The following is a 23,771-nucleotide window of genomic DNA, read 5'->3' as shown; positions in this document are numbered from 1 at the left end:
GTTGACCAGTTTAAAATGTCTCTTTTACAAAAATATTATAACAGTTAGGAAGCTATTGATTTATAAAATGATTTCATGTTTTGAACCATTCCTGGCACCACAAAATGGCCAGGGCACTTTCATATGATGTAACTAGGCTAAAATTGCTAGAATCAGTTACATACTATATCCAAGGTACTGTCTAAAAATGAGTATGGTTAATTTTAATGACATTTAAATATTCTACTTTAAGATAAAAATATCATTAACATTTTATCCTTAAGATAACTTATCTCTATAATGACAACTGATGTTAATTTTAGTGCTTTAATCTTCATCTCTTTACTTTCAAAACTGAATTTTTTATCTTGGCATTTGATAAGCATTCTAAATTCAGTTCAAATCAGACTGTTGTAATTGGGTTTTTAGTGTTGGCTTTTTTTTTTCCCCCTCAGGCCAAGGAACAGCAGGCCAGTATGGAAGAGAAATTCCACAATGAATTAAATGCTCACATAAAACTCTCTAACCTTTACAAGGTAGGTACCATACCATATGTTGTAGTGTCCTAATGTTGCATTATTGGATGTTGGGTAACTTTTTTAAGATTAAATTTCAGAGTGCTGCTGATGATTCAGAGGCAAAGAGCAATGAACTGACCCGAGCAGTGGATGAATTACACAAACTTTTGAAGGAAGCTGGAGAAGGTAAGACTTTCCAATTATGGGAAGATTATTTTGTATTTAGAGAGAAGGTACTGTTTTCTTTACCCTTCTGTAGATTTTTGGATTTAGAGGTCAGATACCTTATTAGGGACAAAATTGGATGTAGAAGAAAGATCCTTAGGTCAAGAAATTTTAAATTCTATTTTCAGCAAATATTTGAAAATATAAGTAGCTAATATATTTCTGTTTCTTTCATTTGATAACCTTATATATTCTGATTTGTAATAGGAAATTTTTCTTCCATTTTTGAAGCATTTCCTTTGATAAATACATATAGGTTTATAGTTTCGGTACTCGCTTAATCCATAAATAAGCCTTTTTAAGTTATAATGTATTTTAAAGTCTATGATTTCATATATTCCTGCTTTTTTTTAATGTAAGTTATTTATGTATGATCTTTTCCAGGCATTTCCTATGTTCTAGACATCTAAGATCAGATTAAAACCAAAGAGACACTTAGGGCCACTTTTTTATAATTTGAGTTCCCCTATTTTCCCCTCTTATAAAAGGGACATCAAAAGGAGAAATAGATTCACTAGGCCAGGACACCTCAGGAATTATACGTACATCAAGAGCTTCCAGTGGGTAATAACTGTCAACCACAGCCTCTGTAGAATTTAATATTGTCTGCTGACTATTCTGTTACATTCTGTAACTCAAAGATTTTAATTATGTGCTTGATTATTCTGTCTCTAAAAATGTTTTTAGCCAATAAAGCAATACAAGATCATCTTCTAGAAGTAGAGGAATCTAAAGATCAAATGGAAAAAGAAATGCTTGAGAAAATAGGGAAATTAGAGAAGGAATTAGAGAATGCAAATGACCTGCTTTCTGCCACAAAACGTAAAGGTATGGATTAATAGATGCTTATTAAAGGTTTGAAATACTAGAACTTCCCTACATAGTCCTCACTTAACTTCACTAATAGTGTTTGTCATGTTGTGATGTAGGAAACTCATTAAGTTATAGCATTACAATTTATTTATTTTTAGTTCAGCATTACTTTATCTGTATCTTTTTTTTTTTTTTTTTTAAGCTACTTTATTTATTTATTTATTTTATTTTTGGCTGTGTTGGGTCTTCGGTTCGTGCGAGGGCTTTCTCCAGTTGCGGCAAGCGGGGGCCACTCTTCATTGCGGTGCGGGGACCGCTCTTCATCGCAGTGCGCGGGCCTTTCACTATCGCGGCCCCTCCCGTTGCGGGGCACAGGCTCCAGACGCGCAAGCTCAGTAGCCGTGGCTCACGGGCCCAGCTGCTCCGCGGCATGTGGGATCTTCCCAGACCAGGGCTCGAACCCGTGTCCCCTGCATTAGCAGGCAGATTCTCAACCACTGCGCCACCAGGGAAGCCCTTTTATCTGTATCTTTATTGTACTGTCAGGTGTAAGTACCATTTGATCACACATAATTGTGTGTCAATTTCCAGAATTAGTTTTAACTATAATTACTGCATGATTTTTAGAATTGTGTTACATGACTACTTGTCATATTTTATAGTCTTCATAGGAACTTATATGTAATGTACAGTAGGTATCACTTTTACTTGTAAGAAATATTAGTGGCTTTACTTTGAAATTTTACAAAAATATACTCGATTTCTGTGTGTTGGCACAGGGGCCATCTTGTCTGAAGAAGAGCTTGCAGCCATGTCTCCTACTGCAGCAGCCGTAGCTAAGATAGTGAAACCTGGCATGAAGCTAACTGAGGTAAAAATGGTATTAAATCTTGTTATTTTCCTTCAGCAAAGGTGTTCACATCTCTCTGACACTTATGCCCCAGAAAAATTATTCTTAAAGTTGCCTAGATTAACGGATCATTTTAGGAAAGGCTTTCTTACTTTTTTTGTTTGTTTGTTTGTTTGTTTTTAGTTGTGCCTCATGGGCTCCTTAGTTGTGGCATGCAAACTCTTGGTCCCCTGACCAGGGATCGAATCTGGGCCCCCTGTATTGGGAGTGTGGAGTCCTAACCACTGTGCCACCAGGGAAGTCCCCAGGAAAGGCTTTCTTGGTTCCTGGTTCTGTGTAACATACAGTAAACATTTCCATCTTGTGTAATTGCTAATGAATGTTTATAAAGAAGCTAGACAGACTGTATATATCTGTTATGCTTAGATTTGAAATGACCCCTCTTCTTCTTTCAGCTGTATAATGCTTATGTGGAAACTCAGGATCAGCTGCTTTTGGAGAAACTAGAGAACAAAAGAATTAATAAGTATCTAGATGAAATAGTGAAAGAAGTTGAAGCCAAAGCACCAATTTTGAAACGCCAACGTGAGGAGTATGAACGTGCACAGAAAGCTGTGGCAAGTTTATCTGTTAAGCTTGAACAAGCTATGAAGGTTGGTTCCATTCCTAAACTTTAATTGTAGAAAAAATACATATGAGAAATCATTTACTAGATAGGGTAGTTCTTTCTTAGAATTAAAGAATTTAAGTTAAAAGGCTAACCACTTTTTCAGTGATAGGGAATTATATATTTTAAAACTTGTCATTACATTATTAAACATCTGTAATTGCAAAATGTTTTATCTTTATTCAGCTAACACTGAAAACCTTTAGCATTTTTTAAGACATTTGGGATGATTTCTGTAGGGTTCTCTAGTGGATGATAAATAGCCAGATGTCCCTGGGCTACTCTTCAGATTAAAATAACAATCTCTCTTTGTTAATAGAACCTTTCTAAATTTAGCAATAGTCATTTTTTGTCAGGCAATTCTGATATTCTGTCTAGAAATGATATTGTTTGACTTACCATTGAAAAGAATTCCTTTTTTTAAATATCGTTTCACAGTTTGGCAAATCTTTATATACATTATTTTGTTACTGTTCCTTTGCGTATTAGAAGTACCAAGGAAGCTTGTAAATATTCTTTACCTCTTAAGAGTCCTTTTTAATAGATAATGGTTTAAAAAGAGTATTTATATGTTGATAATGTTGTTTTTCGGATACAACTATTATTACTGAGAAATCTTCAAGATTTATTAAGCAAGTTTTATTGGGGAAAATCAGTTAAATCAACTTGTAGCTAAACTGATAAATTTCTTTTTCCTTTTTTTTTTGGAGAGTATAAATATATTGTATAAATAAATTGTATCCTTAATTCAACTTAAACTTTTATTGCTGTTGTTATTACAATTTAGATATCAGTTTAAATCAGGGTGTATTGTGTCTAATGGTCTCTTTCTCCTGCATCAAATGATGTCTAGCAGTCTTGCCTTGACAGGATATTGGGTTTTAGACGCACCCCTGCCCCTTTGATGTGGTTTAAAAAGAGGTCCTTTGGATCTACTTGACTTTCTCACTGTTGAGAGTGAGCATTTTGCCTGGAGCTTATTGTCTGAATCAGGTAGTGAAGTAGAGGGGCTTAAAAATCAGATAATAGCAGCTGTTCATTGTGGGAAAAACCTATTTGTTAATTCATCACTAACGTACAGGTACAGTAATAAATACAGACTTTTTTCATAACTGCCAAAGACTTTAAAGATAATTTCTGTATGTTTTTCATAGTTGAATCTTCTGTCCATAACATACATTATGTCCAGTCTAGATTCTGTGGTGCTTATTTGTTAGATTCTTAGAGTTTTATAACCAAATTACTTCCTTCCTTGGCATCTTAATTTATCCCAGTTTGAACTCAGTAGATTTGTGTTGTTACCATCTTTCATGAATATTTGCCTGCTTCATTTTGTCAACTGAAATTGGTTTATCCATGTTCCCTGAGGCACTGTGCTCAGAGGTACTTTAAACACCAGGAAAAATATGAGCCATCTTTCACTGGAATAGTGTGTAAAACATTATTAAGTGAAAACAATACATTAAGAAGCAAAGTTTGGGGCTTCCCTGGTGGCGCAGTGGTTGGGAGTCTGCCTGCCAGTGCAGGGGACACGGGTTCGAGCCCTGGTCTGGGAGGATCCCACATGCAGCAGAGCGACTGGGCCCGTGAGCCACAATTACTGAGCCTACGCGTCTGGAGCCTGTGCTCCGCAACAAGAGAGGCCGCGATGGTGAGAGGCCCGCGCACCGCGATGAAGAGTGGTCCCCACTTGCCGCAACTAGAGAAAGCCCTCGCACAGAAACGAAGACTCAACACAGTCATAAATAAATTAAAAAAAAAAAAAAAAAAAAGAACGTGAATTTCTAAAAAAAAAAAAAAAAAGAAGCAAAGTTTGTATGAATTTGAGATAAAACATAAGATTTCAAAGATATTTTGTGCTTACATCAAGCTCCTTAAAACTGTGCCCCTGGGGCTTCCCTGGTGGCACAGTGGTTGAGAATCTGCCTGCCAATGCAGGGGACACGGGTTCGAGCCCTGGTCTGGGAAGATCCCACATGCCGCGGAGCAGCTAGGCCCGTGAGCCACAACTACTGAGCCTGCGCGTCTGGAGCCTGTGCTCCGCAACAAGAGAGGCCGCGATAGTGAGAGGCCCGCGCACCGCGATGAAGAGTGGCCCCCGCTCGCCACAACTAGAGAAGGCTCTCGCACAGAAACGAAGACCCAACACAGCCAAAAAAAATAAACAAATTCATTAAAAAAAAAAAAAAAAAAAAACTGTGCCCCTAAATCCCTAATGATATTGTGATGCTAAACTTTACAGAGCACTGCAATATGCTGTAATTTCTTTCCTTTTTTTAACAGCCTTGTGACATTGGCTGCTGCTTCTTTAGAATTAATTCCTGATGCATTTTTTATAGAACCAAGTCTTTTATGCATCTTACCCAACATTTCTTACTTTTAACATTTATTTCCAGATAGTATAATAATGATTATCGTTGTAATGCAGTCCTTTTGTTTTTGTCTTAGTAACGAAGCTTTTTGAGAGTATTTCTCTGATATCATTTGATAATACACTATGAATTTGCTGTGGCTGTAACATTGTAGTTCACAGTTAACTTGGGAATTCCTCATCGTTATCATACAGTGATGAACGTTATAATGAGCAATATTTGAGATATTAAGAAATACATGTATTCATATTTTTAAGAAATTTCTCTTTAGAGGCTAGTACATTATATAGAATATTTTTTATATATAAGTTGATTACTGTGGTATTTGAGCACTGTATATTTTTGTTGTTTGTGTAACTGCTATTTATATAGATCTTAGAAGGAAATACAGAATCTTCATTTGACTTTTCATTTTAAAGGAGATTCAGCGATTGCAGGAGGACACAGATAAAGCCAATAAACATTCATCTGTGCTTGAAAGAGACAATCAAAGAATGGAAGTACAAATAAAAGATCTTTCACAACAGGTAAGAATTTTTTGTTTCTTTTCCTATATTTTTTCCCTGAACTGACTGCCTAGTAGTGTTTGAATCTGTTTGCAGGTATGTGAGATAGAACTAGCACATATGAAATTCTCATCAACTAAGAAAACCACTCTAGCAGGATTGCAGCCTAGTCATTGTTTTCCCGTAGCTGCTCCCCCTTTTCTTTTCTTTACGTGTTTGATAAATTTTCAAATCGAAGGTACTGGTTGTAATAAATGAAGTGTAACTCAAAGATAAATAAAAGTTTTCTTCCCCCTGCCCAAGTCCCAGTGTTAACAGAATGGTGTTATGGGCTTCCCTGGTGGCGCAGTGGTTGAGAATCTGCCTGCTAATGCAGGGGACACGGGTTCGAGCCCTGGTCTGGGAAGATCCCACATGCCACGGAGCAGCTGGGCCCGTGAGCCACAATTGCTGAGCCTGCGCGTCTGGAGCCTGTGCCCCGTGACGGGAGGGGCCGCGATAGAGAAAGGCCCGCGCACCGCGATGAAGAGCGGTCCCCGCACCGCGATGAAGAGTGGCCCCCGCTTGCCGCAACTGGAGAAAGCCCTCGCACGAACCGAAGACCCAACACAGCCAAAAATAAATAAATAAATAAATAAATAAATAAATAAGAAAATCCTTTAAAAAAAAAAAAAAAAAAAAAAAGAATGGTGTTATTCTTTCACGCCTTCTTACACGTACAGATACACAGGAGCTTATGTAAACATATATAAACATTCTTTGTTTTTACTAAAATAAAATCATGCATTTTGTATGTGCATCTATAAATGCATTACCCTACCACTTTTTTTTTTTTAACTGAACAGGTTTGGAAATGTAGGTCTGTTTTGTTCATATATTTTACCCTAATTTTTGTGTGGGTATACACACATACACACAAACATAGATCAAAATTTCACATGAATGAAATTAACATCTATTTTCCATGCTCCTCTTCTGCCCCACCACATAATACATACATAAGCATGCAAGTGCAAGCATACACACACACACACACACACACACACACACACACACAAAATGGGTATATATTTCTGTGTGTTTTATTTGGTCGTTGTTTTAGAAAAATGGAACCATGCTTTTGGAATCTGTTTTTTAAAAAATAGTAGTTTTCATTATGTATGTCCATAGAAATGAAAAATAAATTTTTTCGATTTTCTTTATTTAGGCCTTAATATCTAAAATGATAAGCTTGATGTTTTGTTTTTCAAGATAATTTAATACTAAGTTGACAGTGTTGATAAAGTAACATTGTCATTTGAAAATTTTTACTTTTCTTCTAAACATTTCCAGAATCAAAGCCAATACTATTTGATAACATATTAAAACCCTTTTTTAGATTAGAGTGCTTCTGATGGAACTTGAAGAAGCGAGGGGTAACCATGTAATCCGTGATGAGGAAGTAAGCTCTGCTGATATAAGTAGTTCATCTGAAGTAATATCACAGCACCTAGTATCTTACAGAAACATTGAAGAGCTTCAACAGCAAAATCAACGTCTCTTAGTGGCCCTTCGGGAACTTGGGGAAACCAGAGAAAGAGAAGAACAAGAAGCAACTTCATCCAAGTAAGCAATAGACTACTTTGGTTTATTCAGCAAACATTTATTGAAACCTTTTATGTGCCCCTAACAGTGCTGGATATTGGGAATATAGTGATTTAGGAGAAAAAAAAAAACAACTGAGCAACAATACCAAAAAAAAAAAATTCTACTCTCAGGGACCTCAGTTTGTGGATGAGACTGATAATAGATAAGATAGATAATAAGATCAATAAATAGATAATTTTAGTTCAGTGTGATTAGTGCTGTAATAGATAAACCTATCCATGGGAGCATAGGGTATGAGACCCAGCCTAGATTTTAGGGAACAGGCCAGGCTTCATGGAGAAGATATTTAAGGAATTACAGTAAAGAATTTTTTTTGAAAAAATGGTTTTGGAACTAGAGGAGGAAGAATGGCTATGAAAGCAAGAAGACTGGAGTTTGGACTCAGTGGAATTGGTTTAATTTTTGCAAACAAATTTTTCAGATGACGTTGGTGAGTGTCTGTGTCCTATATGGTGGGGGTTTTAAAAGTGATTCTTAAAATAGCAGAAGAAAGAAAGGATAAGAGAGATGAAAATACTGTGCTTAACGATAGGCGATTAAATGCTTAGTCAATTTGCAATAGAAATTATAAGTGCCTCTCAATCTCAGTCCTGTGAAATAGACTGATTTCTTTTCCTGCAGAATAACTGAGATTCACCTCAAACTTGAGAGCGCCCTCGTTGAAGTGGAACAACTCCGTGAATCACGGCGACATCAAATGCAGCTTGTCGATTCCATAGTTCGTCAGCGTGATATGTACCGTATTTTGTTGTCACAGACAACAGGAGTTACCATTCCTTTACAAGGCAGGTTCTTATGCGTTATCTTAAAAATTTCCAAGTATTTTTGGGAAATATTTCTGAAATGTATATTAGGGAATGGATTTTGCAATATAACTAGTATCTACTTTAATAGTGATAACTTCAAATTTGACTACCACATATGAGTGATCATAACACATCATCAATTCTAAAATACATTATTTTAGGTAAGAAAAATGCTGATAATTGTTGAAAAATATGCATCTGAGAGGCAATGAATTACAGTGTTTATTCTGGTTATGGTTTAACATTTAATCTGCAAAAATTACCTTTATTTAACTAGAAGTCATAAATAACTTTAATAAGTTGTTTAGTAGGTTCTTTGTTTCATAATTTCTGTAATCTTATGATTTCATTTAAATGAGTCGACCTGTTGATTTTTGGTAATGACGTATTTTGTGAAGAAATGTTACATCATTCTTTTTACATTTCTGAAGCTTCAAGCTTAGATGATAGTTCTCTTATGTCAACTCCAAAACGTTCAAGTACATCACAGGCTGTTTCCACTCCTACTCCAGTACCTGTAATTGAGTCAGCAGAGGCTATAGAAGCCAAGGCTGCCCTTAAACAGGTAAAGACCCCACCTTTACAGCTTTATCTTGGGTCAGGTTTTTTGAGAACATGGACTATCATCTTCTAATAATTTCTCCAATATTTAGTTGCAGGAAATTTTTGAGAACTACAGAAAAGAAAAGGCAGATAATGAAAAAATGCAGAATGAGCAGCTTGAGAAACTTCAGGAGCAAGTCACAGATTTGCGATCACAAAATACCAAAATTTCTACCCAGCTAGATTTTGCTTCTAAACGGTAAATTTTCTTTTCAAAAATTAAGTCTAAACGGTATACTTAGTTTTCAGTTGAATCAAATTCAAGTGTTAATTTGCGATAGTGTTACTTTTTTTGGTGGATTCCCAGGATGAGATGTACAGGGGTTCATTTTTTATTTTTGGTTAATGATTATCCTGGATATTGCTAAGGAGTCCAGGTAGTTATTTAGTTAAGTTGAAGTTCATGTAAGGAATGTTGCTATTTTTCCTTCCTGAGATTAAAGAAGATACTGTTTCCATAGGACTTAATTACTTTAAGTAAGGAGGATAAGAGAACTGTGAGCAAATTTCATTCAGCCTTTTCTAGTCTAGGTAGAAGAGAAGCAGGCTCTAGAGAGTTAATTTGGGAAAATTCACTTTCTTGGTCACTTACAAAGGAATAATGGTAAATTTCATTCCATAGTTATTATCAGAGCCATTGAATACTTGTTAATTTATCAAGTTAGGAAAAAACTTATTTCTTTGTATAGTACATGGTCAAACTGTTTTTGTAAGTATGTGACAAGCAGTTGTCTCTGTACATTCCAACAGTTTGATATCCCAGTAAAAGCACCTTTTTTTTTCCTATGTTGATAGCTCTAGCCAGCCATTTTCTAAGCTTTCAAGCACATAAGAAAATAACATGAAGAATTTTAGAGAGAAAAAAAAGGATTGGCAAAAATCCATCACTAACCATGAGTGAATATCTTAAATTGCATACTGTATTGTGGTGGGTGTCTCGTGTATCAACATTATATGGCATTATTTTGAATATGATTAAAATACTTGTAAATGAGTAAGATTAAAAAATTAATTCAGCATGAAATACTGTGCTTAATTAGAATTTGAATTTGACTGCTAAATGTGGAATTTAGAAAAAAGAATGAAGATTTTTACATTATTACACAAGCTGCTGTTTTCATATTATTAATCATGTAAAATTAAGTTCTTGTGAAAATCAAGGAACTAAGCTAGGATATAGTACTTCAGTTGCTTATGGAATTTTTTTTTTTTCATATAAGTTATGAAATGCTACAAGATAATGTTGAAGGATATCGTCGAGAAATAACATCCCTGCATGAGAGAAATCAGAAACTCACTGCAGCAACTCAAAAGCAGGAACAGATCATCAACACAATGACACAAGATTTGAGAGGAGCTAATGAAAAGCTAGCTGTTGCAGAAGTGAGACCAATTTCCGGCATCTCACTTGCGTTATAAGTTGCATTTGACACTTGTTTTTTAATTATTACTTTGCTTTTACTGGTTGGTGTAATGTAGATAATTGAGGTTTGTGAATTACATGGCCTTATCAAATAGTTTCCAGGCATCCACTTGTCCATCAGATCAGTTGGGTGATTGTTTCTAATAAAACTGGAGAGGGAAAGAAGTTTGTTTGTCTGGACTAAGATTGTCTTACAGATTTTCCATTTCAAAATAAATTTGTAAGTCACTGTTGCTCTAGTTACAACAAAGGCAGTGGGTGAATATTTTATCCATTCTTATTTCTAATAAAGGACAATATAAAAATTTCAGTAGCATTGAATTTCTGAATTTCAATGAATGAAATATAATTGATGAAATGAATGATGAATATAAATGTCAATCAGAAATTGACAGTACTGTCAACTAAATTCTAAATTCTTTGAAGATAAATTTTCGTACAATGTTTTACTTTTTATAAAGTTGTCTCTCACAGCATTTTAATCATTACTTATGAACTAGGTACGGTTGTCCCCCATTTGGCCTATCGAGAAACAGACTCAGAAGCTAAGTAGTTTGCCTGTTTTGGGACCATCATGAGAGATGGGTTGGTTGGGACTTAAAACCTAGCTTTTCTAATTCTGTTGGCTATATTCTTTCATTTTTGTCTTGTACCCACTCCTTTGTGGAGACTAGACAGCAGCACTTTTCCAAACTGATGGAGTAAGCTTTATGATTGATAGTTTTTGACTCATCCTGAAAATATGAATATTTGAGGATATTGATTTTCAGCGAACCCTCCTATATCCCCTGAAACTCAGAGTGTACTCTTTATGGGGAAAAAAAGTTTAAATAGATCAGTCAGCACTTTCAAACAGATACTTAGAAACCAAGCTTAGATTCCAAAACTTGCATAATTTAATAGTATGCAGGTATGACTATAGCACAATTTTTCAGTTTTGCCTCTTACGCTCTGGCATTTTAGATTTTTTTATTGTTTGTTTTAAAGTCTGATTTGTTAGAGCAAAGATAGTGTAAGTGTTTGTGGTAATTGCAAGATTTTTTTCCTTTGATCCATTCGTATTTCCAATATTTGCTTCATATTTCAATACGTGAAACTAAGAGTTGTATTTCCTTATATAGTGAAGAGATGTAGTCTCTACTGTTAGTTTCTAACATTAAGAAATATGTAGTAATGAAGAATCATTTTAATTTTATAACTGTGTTATTACATTTGACACATTGTTTTTCAACATTTTTTCTTTAACTTGTATTTGCCTCAAGGTAAGAGCAGAAAATTTGAAAAAGGAAAAGGAAATGCTTAAACTTTCAGAAGTTCGTCTTTCTCAGCAAAGAGAATCTTTGTTGGCTGAACAAAGAGGGCAAAACTTGCTGCTAACTAATCTGCAGACAATTCAGGTAACCAAATAAAAAAGGACATGTAGAAAAATTAAGTTAAATTTGAACAATTTTGACATTGTATTTTCTCAGGTTTCTTAATGAGAAAATTCACGTCATTTTCGTCATGCATTATGATCATTGAATTTGAAATTTATTAAGACGTCAGTATTCTAAATAAAACATTTAAAGAGAACTGACTGAAGCCATGCAATTGGCAGTTTTAATCCTCAGGTCTATATTTATAGAGTCCTGTACAGTTTAATTGTTTACAAGATTAAATCTTTGGTTTATATTCTTTAAAACTTCAAGAAATCTGAATGGCCATTGGTAATATGGTTTTTATTTTCCCTATTAAATAGATGTTTTAGTATGGAAAATGTCGAAATACCTTCTTGGTAAATGTTTTAGATCTTAACCTCTTCATGTAGAAATGAGTTGTATTCCCATAATTTTCTATTGCCTTTGGTTTTTTTTTTTTTTGGTGGGGGGGTTTACTTTTTTCTTAAGTATAACCAAAATCTTTTTTTACCTTAGGGAATATTGGAACGATCTGAAACAGAAACCAAACAAAGGCTTAGTAGCCAGATAGAAAAACTGGAACATGAGATATCCCATCTAAAGAAGAAGTTGGAAAATGAGGTGGAACTAAGGCATACACTTACTAGAAATCTAGATGTGAGTCTGTGTTCTGAATTTCTATAGAATGTTTATGTTTAAAAATTAAGCTGGTGTGTAGATAAATTGTCATCTCATGTTGAAGCATAGTTTTGAAGAGATCTCTTAACAGACTTTTAAGTTTTTCTTGCCTTTTTGTATGCTTAGTAATTTTTGATTGGGTTTTATCCTATTGGGTGCTGGATATTTCTGTATTTCTATAAATCTTGAGCTTTGTTCTGGAATGCAGTAAAGTTCATTGAAAATAGTTTGATTCTATTGAATATATTTTTTACAATTTATTAGGCAGGCCCAAAGCAGTGCTCAGTTTAGAACTAATTATTCACTGCTACCAAGGCAGTATCTTCCTGACTACTAGTCCCAGTGTCCAGTGAATTAAGAGCTTTTTCAGTCAGGCTGCTGGAAACAGGCATTATTTATTCCTAATATCTGTCTCTGAGCACCAGAGAGTCTTCATTCCAGTCTCTTTGGGTGATTCTTTACCCTGTCTAGGGTAATTTCATAGGCATGCACTGATCACAGTTTTGCTGAATATTCAAGAGGGATCCTGTGCAAATCACAGTACTCTGTGCAGCTCTCTTCTCTCTGATAGTCTGTCTTATGAATTCAAACTAGCCGCCTTCTACTCTCAGTTCTATGTTCTCAATTCAGGAATCCTGTGGGCCTCATTTCCCTTTCCCTATGCCTTAGCCTGGACACTCTTAAATCAATAAGCTGGGAAATTGTAGGGTTCACCTCTTTTGTTTCCGGACTCAGGTATCACAGTTGTTTTAATGTGTTTTGTCTGGGGTTTTTTGGTTGGTGTTTGTTTTTTTGATTTTGGTTGTTTCAGATGGGGAGGTAAATCTCATCTCTGTTACCCTGTTTTAGCCAGAGTTTTAAAGTTCTGTAAAAAGATAACTTGAACCTCTAGTTACTTAAGAACTTAAAGGTAAGTGTTTGTAGGGTTAATGTGTTTTTTCTTATAGGTTCAACTTTTAGATACAAAGAGACAGCTGGATACTGAGACTAATCTTCATCTTAACACAAAAGAACTGTTAAAAAATGCTCAAAAGGAAATTGCTACATTGAAACAGCACCTCAGTAATGTGGAAGTCCAGCTTGCTTCTCAGTCCTCACAGAGAACTGGTAAAGGTAAATAATTAAGTAGGGTGATAAAAAGTACCTCTTTAGGTTTATAACATATCCTGTAGATAAATAGCCTATTCTTTGTGGATACTAGCAAAAGATTTAAAAACAAAAAACCTTTACTGTTCATATAGTAAAGCTCAGTTTTCCACTTAAATTAATAAATTTGCAAACTTGGAAGATTCAGAATAGTTGTACATACGGCAGCTGACCAAGATATGCTCTTAGTTTTCCAATTATTGAAACCATTTTACTGATACTTTAAGAATGTTTCTCTTGTGGAGGGTTAATATTTGAATTTTTAACTCTCCCTTTCAAGATGAGGTTACTTGTTGCATTTGTAATGACATGGCTCACTTACAGAAATAATTGATTGGCTTGGTCTCTTTTAGAGCAATATTTCTAATCTTTGGTCATTGATAGCCGCAGGTAAAAAATTTGTCTCATTAGGTTTTGCTTCTCTTTGTCAATACATTATTTCAAATGCAAAGCCATCGTGTCCAGATAATCTTTCTACGTGGTTTTATTTTTTAATAGAAGAGAAATTTAAAACATAAGTATATATGTGTATATGTGATATATATAGTATATATATAATTATCCAATACTTCTTTCTTGTTATCATATGATATGAAAACATTCTTTCTAATCTGCAATTTCTTCCTTTTCCATGAATTTTAGAATGAAAATTGCGCTAAATGATTAAGGTGTAGTGTTTTGGAATAAACAACATTTAAATAACTTAAGAATGGTAATTTCTGCAAGTAGCTGTCTCAGTTTAGTGGAAATATTTTGTATTCTCTTTTTAAGTATCTTTTTTTTTTTAAATATTTGTAACAGCAGAGTTCTTTTGAAGAACTAACATACTGACAGTAACCTGTTTTTATTTTGGTATTCAGTATGGGTTGAAATATACTTTCTAGATAGTTAATTACTTATTTCAGCCTTAATCCTAACTTCACAGTCAGGATTGATAACAGTCATCTCTAATATCTTTTAAAATGATAATTTTAAGAAAGCTGTTAAATCTTTTAGGTCAGCCTAGCAACAAAGAAGATGTGGATGACCTTCTGAGTCAGCTAAGGCAGGCAGAAGAGCAGGTGAATGAATTGAAGGAAAGACTCAAAACAAGCACTAATAATGTGGAACAGTATCGTGCAATGGTTACCAGTTTGGAAGAGTCCCTCAACAAGGAAAAACAGGTATATACAATTTTGAAATCGGTTTGCATGCACTTATTAACTTTTTTTTTTAAGTTAGGTTGTTGCTATGTGTAAGGCACTGTGTAAAAGTATGGATTCGACTGACATCATTGCACTTACCTCTTAAGAGTGCTTGAGTCTAATAAGCCAAATAAAACAAACAAAAAGATCACACAAAATTTGTGAAACATGGAAAGTGTATTGCTGTAGAAAAGGTATAGATGAGATGTTGGTGTGAGTGGGAGGTAGGTGAGATTATTTGTCTTTTGAGTATGCATAACTTCACAGGAGAGAAGGCATTTGTGTCCAGCCTTGAAAGAAAGCATCATTTGGAGAGTTAAAGGTAGGAAGTTATTCCACGTAGAAGGCACCATCAGCCAAGATAAAAAGGCTAGTTAGTGTATTGCGTTTATGAAGTGAAATAGTGAGGAATATAATTATAAACGTAGTCAAGAGCCAAATGTGAAAGGTTTTCAAGTCATACTAAATTATATGTTGTAAGATTACTGAGGCATTGATTTTTTCCCAACATGTCATAACCAGAATTTGCTTTAATTAGAAAGATTAACGTAATAGATTGGAGGGTACGAAGTTTGTTTTGGAGGCTATAGCAATAGACTAGGGCCACAGTTTTAAAAGATCCTTTCGTGGCTGGCATCATGGAAATCAAAATATGTAGGGAGGAAAACCCCTTTCAGTGGTAGAATGGACAGATTTGGCAAGTGGATATGAAGATTGAGGGGAAAATGAAAATTGGAAATTTCACTTCAAAAGAGAAAAATGACCAGTAAACAGGTAGAGAGGTAAATTATGCATAGTTTTAAGTGATGTTTTTGAACTCTTTAATCAGAATTTGATGGATTTTTTTTAAAAATACGAGGCAAACATTAATTTTAGTATTTTTAAAATTCAGTTTAGATTTGGGGAAAGTAACTGTATAATTTTAAATGTGTATATTCTTTGTATCCTACTGTTTGGTTGATGGTGAAGGTGACAGAAGAAGTACATAAGAATATTGAAGTTCGCTTAAAAGAGTCCGCTGAGTTTCAGACACAGCTGGAAAAGAAGTTAATGGAAGTAGAGAAGGAAAAACAGGAACTTCAGGATGACAAGAGAAAAGCCATAGAGAGCATGGAACAACAGGTAAATTAAGTTATTACCGTATCAATCACTTTTTCTATGGTAAGAATTTAAATTCTTTTAACCAGCTCATTAGTTACTATTCAGTTCATCTCAACAGATATTGAATGAACACATACCCAACAATTTTAGTTTTATGTTTTACTCTACTCTGTACATCTGTACATGTTTCCTTTTGGATATTTAAGGCTACTTTATGGTACTAGGTATCAGTGCTGCTTTTTAGAAGCCTCTGCCTAAAAATTGACTTTTGCACATAGTAATATGGGGTCAACATAGACCTGCAAAATTTGTCCAGTAGATTATATCAGGTTATGACTATTTTAAATTTAGTAAGAAGTCTTTGGGCTACTTGTATTTTGAAAAATCTATCTTCAGTATTTTTAAAGTAAGTTTGCAATTAACTCTGGTTTTAATCTTGTTCTTCTGATTTAGTTATCTGAGTTAAAGAAAACACTCAGTAGTGTTCAGAGTGAAGTACAAGAAGCTCTTCAGAGAGCAAGCACTGCTTTGACTAATGAACAGCAAGCCAGACGGGACTGTCAGGAACAAGTAAGTGTCACTCTTAGAGCCAGTTATTGAGAAGTGAGCTTTGATCTTAGGGAAGAGTTCCTGGAGTATATTAATGCATTTTGGGGATTGGTGAATCTTAAAAAAATGCAGGTTATTTCCACTCTTGTGGAACTTGGAATAACATCAGTTGAAAAGTATAGATGAAGGCTAAAAGTAAACACAGGTTTCCTCTGCTGTCCAAAAGTAGAAAGTTCCTTTGAAGCCGTGTGTAAACTGAAATGGCATAAAGTGAAGAAACAATTATCTTAGGACACATCTTGCTAATGGAAGCACAAAATAAATTGAGATAAAGCACAGATGCTCACAGACACAGTTCAAAGCTATGACAGCTTAATGTTGAGATGCTGAGTGTAGTTCTCAGGGAGGGAGCTTGGCGGTGCCTCTCTTGCTATTCGGGGTGTGCACAGCCTCTATCATGGCTCCTGCAAAACAAACTCTGAACACTGTTTTCACTTTTCTCCTTTTTTGTAAAAGCAAAAATGCTCTTTGGATTTCTTTTGGTTAGCAAAAACAGATGCTAATGTAGGTTTTTCATAAAAGCAAAGTGGCATAAAGCAAACTTTCAACAAGTAGGAGATACCTGTAGAGCAATATCCATTAACAAAACAATGCTGATAAATGGGAAAAATTTAGAAAAATAGGAGTAGGAGATTAAATGTGTACTTGCTTTCACTTGAAAACATTCTTTCACTATTATAGTCCTTCACTAATTCTGGTTGTAAAGCTGTACTACAGACAAGATAGAGATACTTTTCTCAACAAAACAATTTTAATACCTTTTTAATGCATTACTGAGCTTACACAGATTTCTATACACCACTGTTTATAAGCTTTAAAAGTACAAAACCACATTATTTAAGTATACATACAACATGCACACACATATATGTGATACTGCTTTTTATAATTTTTTATGAACAAGAAATGGTAAAACAATTCAGGAAAATGGGGATTATTGAAATGGTAGAATGGGAAAGAAAGACATATAAGGATATTGGAAACATTCTCATTTTTATGTTTGGTGGTATATTAATAGCTATTCATTGGGTTACTATTGTTTATTGGTTACATAGTGCTTATATATATAACATGCATATATATCAGGATTACTTTAAAAATGGAATACAGGGGAAAGTGCTTCAAATTGAAGGTAAATTAGACAAAAATGAATTGTCTTTGGCTTATTGCCAAACAGCATAACATTGGAAATTAGAATCAAAGAATGTATCCATAATTCAGTATTCAAATAGATTATTTTCATTTCCCTTCATTCACTTTGTGTGTATATATGTATTTTATGTAACTCAGTTATATTTAGTCTTTTTTTCATAAAGACTGTTCCGAGTTACTATATCATCTTCTTAAGTTTCATTTTGAACAGATGTTTAATATTTCATTAAATAGATACAGTGTGATTTTTTTTTTAATTTTTTAACATCTTTATTGGAGTATAATTGCTTTACAATGGTGTGTTAGTTCTGCTTTATAACAAAGTGAATCAGTTATACATATACATATGTCCCCATATCTCTTCCCTCTTACGTCTCCCTCCCTCCCACCCTCCCTATCCGACCCCTCTAGGTGGTCACAAAGCACCAAGCTGATCTCCCTGTGCTGTGCGGCTGCTTCCCACTACAGTGTGATTTTTAATCATTCTCCTATTTTGGTACATTTAGAGATTGTCTTCACTTTTATTACTTTAAATAATACAATGTGCGTCTTTTCAAAGACTAGCTTTATGGGTTTTTAATCATCTGTGTCGATGGGGAAATAATTCCTTTCAGGCTAAAATAGCTGTGGAAGCTCAGAATAAGTATGAGAGAGAATTGATGCTACACGCTGCTGATGTTGAAGCTCTACAAGCTGCCAAGGAACAGGTTTCCAAAATGATGTCAGTGCGTCAGCACTTGGAAGAAACAGCCCAGAAAGCAGAATCACAGTTGTTGGAGTGTAAAGCATCTTGGGAGGAAAGAGAGAGAATGTTAAAGGTATTATTGTACATCATAATCGAATGTTTGGAGAATTGAAAGTTTTGTTTTTTTTTAATGTACATTGGAAAATCTGCTATTATGATAGACTCTTGGCTTATAGGATGAAGTTTCCAAGAGTGTGTCTCGCTGTGAAGACCTAGAAAAACAAAACAGATTACTTCATGATCAGATTGAAAAATTAAGTGACAAAGTCGTTGCTTCTATGAAGGAAGGTGTACAAGGTCCATTGAATGTATCTCTCAGTGAAGAAGGAAAATCTTCAGAACAAATTTTAGAAATTCTCAGGTAAATCCAATATATTCTTAATGCTTTATTACTTCTGTAGTTAACAACAATTATGAAGTGACACTATAAATGTATAAATTAGACAAGTGGGAGTTATATGATATTTAGGTATAAAGCTCATTTTGTCTCTTATTAGTCAACAAACCCACTATCACCCAATTAGTGCTCACTTTTGACATTTAGACATATGCCAATTTAAATAAATTAGTTCAAGTTGAATCTAATAGTAAGAACTTGAGTGGGCTCTTTAGAAAATTAAATGCCTTTCGGATTATTTTAAAGGTAGAAGCCACTGTCTGTAATAAAATATATCTCCCATTATTTTTTAATGAAAACATTGTATAAAAATAGTTTTTAAAGTGAATGATTTTTGTCATCTTAAAAATTATCCAAGTTTTGAAATGTCATGTTGTTGGCATTTTTCTATTCAAATAAAATCTTACATATTCTTGTAGATTTATACGACGAGAAAAAGAAATTGCTGAAACTAGGTTTGAAGTGGCTCAGGTTGAGAGTCTGCGCTATCGGCAAAGGGTTGAACTTTTAGAAAGAGAGCTGCAGGAACTGCAGGATAGTCTAAATGCTGAAAGGGAGAAAGTTCAGGTATGTATCCTAAGCTTTAAGAAAGCACTTGTTAAATCAAGAGATGAGCTCATTTCAGTTTCTAATAACATAAAATTTAGTTTGAAATAAGCATTCTTTTTAAACGCGTAAATTCATTAAACATCATTAAACACTGGCACAATACAGTGGTGAGAGACTAATGGTAACCAGACTGACTGGTTTCAAATTCTAGCTTCACACCATGAGATGTGTGGCTTGGATACATTGTTTAACTTCCTTGCTCTTAAACTTCCTTGTCTGTAATATTGGGGTGATAATAATAGTGAGGATTGAGTTAGTGCACATGAAGCATTTAGAATCATGTCTGGTGCACAGTGAGTGCTTAATAAATTTCAGTTATCTTAATTTATTACTGTAGTTTTCATTATAGATTGATAGTCATTCTAGAAAAAAAGGTAGGTTGAAACTGCTACAGAATATTCCTTTCTCATCAGAGGTGCAAAATGTAGTCAAAACAATTGACCAAAGGAGAAAAAAAGATGCTTAGTGAATATGTGATCACAGCATAAGCTTATTAACTCCTTAGTCCACACTACCACCCAAAGGCTTACTATTGCATAACCTCATTCTGAGGAGAGCAGTAATATAGCTCCACATCTGGAAGGAAGGAAATTAAGACCTTGAATCATTGATCTTCTTTTAACTGATAGTTGGAATGGCTGCTAGAGAGAAACCATTGAAACAAGGGAAAGTGAATAATTGAACAATTAGATGTATGGGATTTACATTTTCAGACAGAAATGTAAAATTCCAGAGTTATATCCTATTGAGAAAACAACCCAAATTCAAACATATCTCATTATGGAAATAATAAACAGACCCTCTAATTCAATGGAGTTAACACTTGGAAGAAAAGAGCAGAATCGGGGTTTCTAACAAAGATTGTATATTCTCTCAGTCTCTTCTGCTTTCTTTGCTGTTCCTTTGGGCTGTAGAAAGGCAAATAATACTAGAAAATGCCCAGCTCAACCAACTCTTACATACAGTCAGAGGAGAGTCAAGAAGTAACATACATTATATCAAAAATAATAGAATGTCTACCAAAGATGAACAGTGTAGCATGGCAGTCATGAACCACAGATTTAAAAATGGTGAAGGAATAAAGTAACGTGTGCAAAAGATGGATAATTATACTCAATGAGAACAGAAGAAAAGTTCTTCACAAATGAACAAATATTCAGTAAAATTGCTCAGAACCAAAGTGATGAAACAACTGAGTGAAATGAAAAAGAGTTTCTGGGGCTTCCCTGGTGGCGCAGTGGTTGAGAATCTGCCTGCCAATGCAGGGGACGCGGGTTCGAACCCTGGTCTGGGAAGATCCCACATGCCGCGGAGCACCTCGGCCCGTGAGCCACAATTACTGAGCCTGCGCGTCTGGAGCCTGTGCTCGGCAACGAGAGGCCGCGATGGTGAGAGGCCCGCGCACCGCGATGAAGAGTGGCCCCCGCTTGCCACAACTAGAGAAAGCCCTCGCACAGAAACGAAGACCCAACACAGCCATACATACATACATAAATAAAAAGAATGTAAGCAGACAAGAATAACATTAAAAAAATAAAAAATTTAAAAAAAAAAAAGTTTCTGAAAAAGGGGGAAAAAACTGAGGATCAAAATAACATTGTTTTAGAACTATTTAATTCAGTGTAGCAAGAAAAAGAATAGATACAGAAAGAGATCTGGATTGATGTTCTTACCTAATGTAAAACCTATTTGTCAGCAGGATTTGTAGTATCTTTTTACTTTCATCTTTTAATTTCTAGTATTTGTTTAAACTCTGTAATTAGCATGAATCACAGAAAAACATGTAAGACTTCTAAGAATTTGTTTTAAAAGTTGACATTTAAATCCTTTTTACTTTTGTAGGAAAGATTAGAACTGGTAAGAAAAGGTAGGTCTTAATCTATTGTTATATGTTGCTGTATACATGTTTGAAATCTTTAGGTAACTGCAAAAACAATGGCCCAGCATGAGGAACTGATGAAGAAAACCGAAACAATGAATGTAGTTATGGAGACCAATAAGATTCTGAGGGAAGAAAAGGAAAGGCTAGAACAGGATCTACAACAGATGCAAGCCAAGGTTTGTAACTTACTAATGAAGAGTAGAGGCACATTATTTTTCATAGTATTTTAAATAAATTCTCACATCAGGTATTAAAAAAAATACTGGAACTATTTTCAGGTGAGGAAACTGGAGTTAGATATTTTACCCTTACAAGAAGCAAATGCTGAGCTGAGTGAGAAAAGCGGTATGTTGCAAGCAGAGAAGAAGTTATTAGAAGAAGATGTCAAACGTTGGAAAGCACGTAACCAGGTAAGTGCAGTTAAACCCATTCCAAAATACGGAAACATGTTGGTTTAAAATAATAGGGTAAAATTTAAGGGGATAAAAATGTTTTATGAGCTAGTGGAAAGTATTATGTGTTTATCAGTAAAAGTCTAATGTGTAACCTGTACATAATGTGACAGGCATTAAACTTATAACTCAGTTTTTAAAGTTTTGGTTACGTTTTGTATATTTTTAAAAACAGCTAATTTATTTACTTGGATTCCAAATTTCGGCTTTTGCTTTATCTCTAAAATGCTTTTGGTACATGAAAAATGGATTCATGTAGCTTACTGAATCACTTTAAGAAGACTTGTTCACTGACTGCTACCTTTTTAGGAGGGACAAAACCATATAGCATAGTATGGTTAGAAACGCCAGCTCTAATCAATGAATTTAGTAAAGTAGCAGGATGCAAAATTAATGCACAGAAATCTCTTGCATTCCTGTACACTAATGATGAAAAATCTGAAACAGAAATTAAGGAAACACTCCCATATACCACGGCAACAAAAAGACTAAAATACCTAGGAATAAACCTACCTAAGGAGACAAAAGATCTGTATGCAGAAAACTATAAGACACTGATGAAAGAAATTAAAGATGTTACAAACAGATGGAGAGATATACCATGTTCTTAGACTGGAAGAATCAACATCGTGAAAATGACTATACTACCCAAAGCAATCTACAGATTCAATGCAATCCCTATCAAACTACCAATGGCATTTTTCACAGAACTAGAACAAAAAATTTCACAATTTGTATGGAAACACAAAAGACCCTGAATAGCCAAAGCAATCTTGTGAAAGAAAAACGGAACTAGAGGAATCAGGCTCTGTGACTTCAGACTATACTACACAGCTACAGTAATCAAGACAGTATGGTAGTGGCACAAAAAGAGAAATACAGATCAATGGAACAGGATAGAAAGCCCAGAGATAAACCCATGCACGTATGGTCACCTTATCTTTGATGAAGGAGGCAAGAATATAATGGAGAAAAGACGGCCCCTTCAATAAGTGGTGCTGGGAAAACTGGACAGTTACATGTAAAGGAATGAAATTAGAACACTCCCTAACACCATACACAAAAATAAACTCAAAATGGATTAAAGACCTAAATGTAAGGCCAGACACTATTAAACTCTTAGAGGAAAACATAGGCAGAACACTCTATGAGATAAATCACAGCAAGATCCTTTTTGACTCACCTCCTGGAGAAATGGAAATAAAAACAAAAATAAACAAATGGGATCTAATGAAACTTAAAAGCTTTTGCACAGCAAAGGAAACCATAAACAAGACAAAAAGACAACCCTCAAAATGGGAGAAAATATTTGCAAACGAAGCAACTGACAAAGGATTAATCTCCAAAATACACAAGCAGCTCATGCAGCTCAATTATCAAAAAGTAACAACCTAATCCAAAAATGGGCAGAAGACCTAAATAGACATTTCTCCAAAGAAGATATACAGATTGCCAACAAAGACATGAAAGGATGCTCAACATCTCTAATCATTAGAGAAATGCAAATCAAAACTACAATGAGGTATCACCTCACACCAGTCAGAATGGCCATCATCAAAAAATCTACAAACAATAAATGCTGGAGAGGGTGTGGAGAAAAGGGAACCCTCTTGCACTGTTGGTGGGAATGTAAATTGATACAGCCACTATGGAAAACAGTATGGAGATTCCTTAAGAAACTAAAAATAGAACTACCATATGACCCAGCAATCCCACTACTGGGCATATACCCTGAGAAAACCATAATTCAAAAAGAGTCATGTACCACAATGTTCATTGCAGCTCTATTTACAATAGCCGGGACATGGAAGCAACCTAAGTGTCCATCGACAGATGAATGGATAAAGAAGATGTGGCACATATATACAATGGAATATTACTCAGCCATAAAAAGAAACAAAATTGAGTTATTTGTAGTGAGGTGGATGGACCTAGAGTCTGTCATACAGAGTGAAGTAAGTCAGAAAGAGAAAAACAAATACTGTATGCTAACACATATAAATGGTTCTG

General features: G+C 34.7%; 1 protein-coding gene across 3 annotated transcripts in view; it reads left to right on the top strand.

Moving 5' to 3' along the window:
- TPR (translocated promoter region, nuclear basket protein) overlaps positions 1–23,771 on the top strand; it is a 68,548-nt gene that overhangs the window by 16,394 nt on the left and 28,383 nt on the right. For all 3 annotated transcript variants that reach the window (XM_057540605.1, XM_057540549.1, XM_007166973.2), the window contains exons 9-30: positions 435–515; positions 596–683; positions 1,410–1,550; positions 2,315–2,406; positions 2,841–3,038; positions 5,844–5,951; positions 7,309–7,535; positions 8,199–8,362; positions 8,815–8,948; positions 9,037–9,185; positions 10,207–10,369; positions 11,672–11,806; positions 12,323–12,463; positions 13,432–13,597; positions 14,627–14,793; positions 15,784–15,936; positions 16,369–16,485; positions 18,291–18,494; positions 18,598–18,782; positions 19,238–19,385; positions 21,348–21,485; positions 21,588–21,719. In XM_057540605.1, the coding sequence (XP_057396588.1) occupies positions 435–515; positions 596–683; positions 1,410–1,550; positions 2,315–2,406; positions 2,841–3,038; positions 5,844–5,951; positions 7,309–7,535; positions 8,199–8,362; positions 8,815–8,948; positions 9,037–9,185; positions 10,207–10,369; positions 11,672–11,806; positions 12,323–12,463; positions 13,432–13,597; positions 14,627–14,793; positions 15,784–15,936; positions 16,369–16,485; positions 18,291–18,494; positions 18,598–18,782; positions 19,238–19,385; positions 21,348–21,485; positions 21,588–21,719 (3,231 nt within the window). The remainder of the gene's footprint in view (positions 1–434; positions 516–595; positions 684–1,409; positions 1,551–2,314; positions 2,407–2,840; positions 3,039–5,843; positions 5,952–7,308; positions 7,536–8,198; positions 8,363–8,814; positions 8,949–9,036; positions 9,186–10,206; positions 10,370–11,671; positions 11,807–12,322; positions 12,464–13,431; positions 13,598–14,626; positions 14,794–15,783; positions 15,937–16,368; positions 16,486–18,290; positions 18,495–18,597; positions 18,783–19,237; positions 19,386–21,347; positions 21,486–21,587; positions 21,720–23,771) is intronic.

The sequence above is a fragment of the Balaenoptera acutorostrata genome, chromosome 1 (assembly GCF_949987535.1).
Source record: "Balaenoptera acutorostrata chromosome 1, mBalAcu1.1, whole genome shotgun sequence".
NCBI lineage: Eukaryota > Metazoa > Chordata > Mammalia > Artiodactyla > Balaenopteridae > Balaenoptera > Balaenoptera acutorostrata.
The sequence above is the reverse complement of the archived record's forward strand: the minus strand, read 5'-3'. Positions and strand labels throughout refer to the sequence as shown.